Source organism: Buceros rhinoceros, unplaced genomic scaffold (genome assembly GCF_000710305.1).
Source record: "Buceros rhinoceros silvestris isolate BGI_N320 unplaced genomic scaffold, ASM71030v1 scaffold9384, whole genome shotgun sequence".
In the NCBI taxonomy this organism is placed as follows: Eukaryota; Metazoa; Chordata; class Aves; order Bucerotiformes; family Bucerotidae; genus Buceros; species Buceros rhinoceros.
The window spans coordinates 140,661-146,028 of NW_010406539.1; the positions used below are offsets into that span (position 1 = coordinate 140,661).

Below are 5,368 nucleotides of genomic sequence, written 5' to 3' on the forward strand. Positions count from 1 at the left end.
CTTTCCCTTGAAAGAAAAAGCTTGAGATACATTCACTGTGTTTTATGAACCAATCTACTGTACCAAGAATGAATGCTCATCATATTATTGCAGAAATGAGATTTGTTTTGACAAACGTGATAGCTCCTTTTGCTTATTTTTAGACTGTTCAGCAGACATGATCCCCAAGCTGAAGAGGCTCTAGCAAAGAGGAGGGGGCGAAATAGTCCAAATGGAAACCTTATTAGAATGTTGGTTCTTTTCTTTCTTGAAAGTGAGGTAAAAAAATTAATTTTTAACCTTTACATGTTTCATAAAACCTGGAACTTTAGTGATTTGTCAACATAGAGTAACAAGTTGTCTTTTCTTTAATTTTTTCCATAATTTCAGAAATACTGTGTGCCCTTTACCGTGTCCATTTCCTTGTCCATTCAGCAAGTTCGACTCAAAATCTTCTCCATGGCTTATTTTGCTCTTGCACGTCCCCACTGTACTCAGTATTGCTTTTCTGGTAGTATGGTGACTAACAGGATTCATTGCTACACAGAAATATAACTGGTTCTTTTTTTAAGATGACAGCATAAGGAGTATACCTCTGGAGATAGTCTTTATGGAGCAAAATAATTTTAATCAGAAGGGAACAAATATTGCGTAATACCTCAAATTATTATTAGAATTGTGGAATAATTTAGAGTGGAAGGGGACCTGAGGGTCATTAGCTCAAAGCAGCGTCAGCTGTGAGATTAAATGAGGTTCTTCAGGGCTTTATGCAGTTACATCTTGAAAACGTCAGAGGATGGAGACTACAGGCACAGATGTGATAACATTGTGTGATAAACTTACGTGTGATGAACACTCTGAGGATGGGATTGTGCCCATAGTTTATGTCTACAGAGATAGCATATATGAGAAGTTTCACAGTAGACAGACTAATGGTAATTCATGTGGGGTGAAGGAAAACTGGAGAAGATAAACTATCACATACTGGATGTTCTGAAGATAGAGCAGAAAAGGTTTAAAAATTATGCATTTGATTTGCTAATAAATAGGCATCAAAGGAGGACTGAAAGAAAGGAATGACAGAAGTGTTTCATTGCCGAAGGGTTAGTAATGCTTCTTGTGTAAAAATCAAAAGAAAAGGTATTACAATTGGGTATTTTAATTGTTCTGAAGCCTTGAACAAGAGAATTGACTGTGAGAATGAAAATCAACATTATCGGAGATACTGAGAAGGGAGCATAACATTTAGGTACAGTGTTAATGTTAATATTTCTATGAAACACCTTATAAACCTACAAGTTAAGTCTGGATGAAATGTCACTACCTGTGTGAGCCTTCAGTCTGCTATCTGAATGCATTTTTAGTTCCAAATTCTTAAAAACTTAGTTTGTCATAGATCATTATATTTTCCCTTGAAAATTCCTTAATTCTGAGTGTGTGTGATTGGGAGTTACCTACTGTTAAGCTTGTTTTCCTTCTGAGGAGAAAAGAACCTCAGCTTTGCTCCCAAAGCCGTGATCAGCAAAGTGCCTTCCCATGCAACCCATACTCATCGTTTCTCTCTCAGGGACGGGTTTTGTTATTGCTCTTTTTGAGAGAGTTGTTAGAAGCAATGTAGAATTTTATGACTCCAGATTTAATTAAGAATTAGAGAATTGGGAGTTTCCAACTCCACAGAACTAGATGTAAGTGCTGCAATCTGAGAGGGTGTATTCAGAAGAAGGAACAGGTAAACCAATGACAGGCATCAGTAAGCTCTGAGACACAGGACATTTTGCCCAAAGCTGTCAGAAACAGGAGAGCCGGTAAATGTACTATCACCTCCTTCCCTATACTCCCAGGTGTTTTCCTGTTAAGGAATCAGACCTGTGTCTGGCAACCTGACTGGCAATCTGGCAATCAGAACTGCCTGTTGTGCTTGTTACTTTTTGATAATGGTTAAAGATCAGTTTATAAAACAGTAGAAGCTTATGGATTCTTCTTCTCACTTTACAACAGTTGTGTTAACTCACATAAAAGTATTTTTTGCAGTTAAAGTTAGTGTCCATTCTATATGCCCTGAAATGGGTAGCATTTCTGCTGCTGTTTTCTGAGCATGTAGCAGCATGTGTGAGAAACAGATGCCTGTTCGAAACAAATACATTATGTCTCTCAGTCTCATCTCTCACCACTTCTCCTTCTTATGCAGTTAGAAAATGAGGAAAGGTAAGTTTATGGCTTCTAGGTCAAAACTCAGAAAGACCTTTCACAAGCAATCTGCTTTATGGAAAAGAAGTTCAACTTTTCTATTAAAAGATAGCCTCATTTGTATCATTCAGCTGGAAGAAGACCTTCCAGTTCTTAGTTTCAAACTGAATTTTCCTTCAACTAACGTTGAAGGATACGTGCCCAAGACACTTTCCGTGGCCAAATGATGGTGGAAGTTGAAGAACTGCTGCTTTTACCAGAACGCTGTATTGATCCTTGCTTTGGATTTTCTAGTTGCATGAACACGCGGCCTATTTGGTGGACAGTTTGTGGGAGAGCTCTCAAGAACTATTGAAAGACTGGGAATGTATGACAGAATTGCTCTTGGAGGAACCAGTCCAAGGAGAAGAAGGTATTTGTTTAACCTCTGTACTTTACTGATACGGCACAATATAGTTAATTATCCCATAAGAAGATGTTCCACTGTGGTTCATAGGGGCATTTATGTTGTGGTTTGTTTAGAAAGCATATTTGAAGAAGATGTAGTTTAATCTATTTTTAATGCATTTTGCTTCTGACGCAGCATTTTGGTACTCTATTTTTCACTTGTGAAGTCTGCCGTGCTGTGGTTCCCTGATATTAAAGGCTAGGACTTCCTGTCCCAGTGATTAAACAATTAGTGTATACAGGAACATTTCAATAAATTAAATAGCTAAAACAATTTGTAATAAGCAAGCACTTCAGGTAGCGTTAATTAAACATGGGGCTTTTCCAGACAACATTCAAACCTAATGAATTCTCAAGAGGAAAAAAATAAAGGATTCCTTTCACCATTATTTTCGAATCTCCTTTTGCTACTTTTAGATCTGCGTGCACGAGGTAACCAGAGAGGTTGGTGGCGAAGAGTCCCTGGGGGTTAGGTGTGTCATTCAAGATCCTTTGTAATCCTTCAGGATTCTCCTGCTTCAGGGACCTTTGCAGGGGTTAAGTGGTCGAAAAAACTATGTACTCCTACTGCTTCCTAGTTTGAAGTGCTCATCATCCCCATGTTTCAAAACTGACCTTCTGGTATCCACCTGCTGCAGTTGTGGTATATATATGGTAATTTCCTTGGGGTATTGGGCACTTCAGTTCTTCATAGTCTAGTGGGCTTTGATCTTCTGGATGCGGCCAAAGTCCTTCCCGAAGAACAGAAATAATGCTTTGTGACAGTGAGAATATTTTCTAAAGAAGTGACGGTGAACAGTCAGTTGGTCTCTGTCCTCCGTGACACTCTTTAGATCTTCATTGTATTGTCCTTAATTCGTTGTTTTTCCAGGCTACATTTCTCTGGACTTCTTTCAGTTCTGCCCTATCCATTTTGAGATGATGTGAGTGGTAATTCAAAGAGAAGCCAGAAAGCCTTGATTTATAAATGGGATGCAATGACACTCTGTTTTCATCTGTTCCCTGCGTTTCACAGATTTGTCATCTTTAACATGTCTTGCACACACATCAGGGCTGATGTTGACTTGTTTTTTCCCCCCACAGCAATGTCTGACCGGCAGGAGAGTGCTCTCATTGAGCTGATGGTGTGTACCATCAGACAAGCTGCCGAAGCACATCCTCCAGTGGGCAGAGGCACTGGCAAGAGAGTAAGTGGTACTGCAGTGGGTAGCTCAGACCTGTGTGCGTAACTGTTGGAACATAAAATATTTGTCTACATTGCCACATTTTGACACTTCTAAGTTAGATTTTTATAATTGGTGTTTCCTGTTTCATGTGAATATTTTTGAAGAAAAATAGTAGAAACTCCATTTTTTTTTTTTTTTTTTTTTTTTTTTTTTTTTTTTTTTTTGGTTGGTTGGTTTGGGGTTTTGCATTGTCATGTTAAGTAATATCAATCTACAGCATGAAAATCCCTTTTGTAATTTTTTTTTAGATGTTCTTTTTATCATACCCCTGGCTTACACTTGTAATGTAACCTCATCTACAGCTCTTAATGATAAATCTAGATTAGAAATCAAAGTGTAGAGCTCAGGAACAGAACAAAATTACCTCTGACTGTCTACTATGAAAAGGAATGTGCTGCTAATATGGAGGTAAAATTTGCAGAAAAAGCCAATAACTCCCATTATTGTCACAACGAGAGTAGTTAAGTACTGGAACAGAAGCTGAGAGTTTGTGCAGTTTCCATCCTTGGCAGTTTTCAAGACCTGTCTGGACAAAGCCCTCAGTACCCTGGTCTTCCCCTGAGCAGGCTCCACTTTGAGCATGAGGGATGGGACTGGGGCCATCCTGAATGCATCTGTGTTTTTATGTATCCATCCGCTTTTGCCTCTTCCACTGAGTGCCCTAAAAATTTAAGAACTGGCCATACCTGCAGTCTAGCTGCCTCTCTGATTTATTTCGTAGTGACTGTTTGGGGATCAGTGGAATTCCATTCCTAAGGCTGGGCATGCGCTTTGAAGCATTTCAGAATAAGTTAGGAGGTCATGGTGATCAGCAGCCTTTCAGCTGTGTTCTCCTTTCAGGGCTGAGGGGGGAATCCATGAAAGCACTTACTTGAATATACACAAGCATTATTATTCAGTGTTACCAAAACTGTTTTGTAAGCACAACTTCACTGTGTTTTGTCTCTGGCTGCAAACTGTTCTTGCGGACGAAGCAATCTTTAAATTTAATTTTAAAGTTATTTTAAAACTAATTTTAAATTTAAATTACAAAAATTTCACATTTGTGTTTTCTCTGTGGAGCATGAAATAATGTCACTATTAGCTTTCTGGGTGTTTTTTCTATCTGAAGAGATCTATGGTTCAGTTCACTTCAATTCAGCAAATGCTTAGTCTTAGATTTTTGTTGTCTGTATTTCTTCAAAGCTGAAGAAAACCCTTAAGTAAAATAAATGTCGCCTTCTGAAGGATGATCAAAAGAGCCTTGAGATCATCCTAGGGACCCAGATTAATTCACAGCACCACTGAATAGCAGTATTTGGTCCCCAGCCTATGACCGGGTTGTTAGGGGTGGCAGCCTCCCTTGCTAGCTGCATTTGTGCTGCCTTCCGACGAGCTGGCAGCGTTAGCTGGCATGAGGAGTGCTACGCTGCGAGTTGGGATGGGAATTGCAGTTGCTGCTCTCTACTATGTACAGTGGAAGTGGGTTCTTAACTGGGTTGCAGACTGTTCCCCTATTCCAAACCGTGGTTTGGTTGTTTTGGATTCCT

General features: G+C 39.2%; 1 protein-coding gene across 1 annotated transcript in view; it reads left to right on the forward strand.

The window, feature by feature from the left end:
• Positions 1-5,368, forward strand: part of STAG1 (stromal antigen 1) — a 149,356-nt gene that overhangs the window by 97,506 nt on the left and 46,482 nt on the right. Inside the window, exons 13-15 of the mRNA XM_010134146.1 lie at positions 144-258; positions 2,461-2,578; positions 3,697-3,800. Coding sequence (XP_010132448.1) covers positions 144-258; positions 2,461-2,578; positions 3,697-3,800 — 337 coding nt within the window. The remainder of the gene's footprint in view (positions 1-143; positions 259-2,460; positions 2,579-3,696; positions 3,801-5,368) is intronic.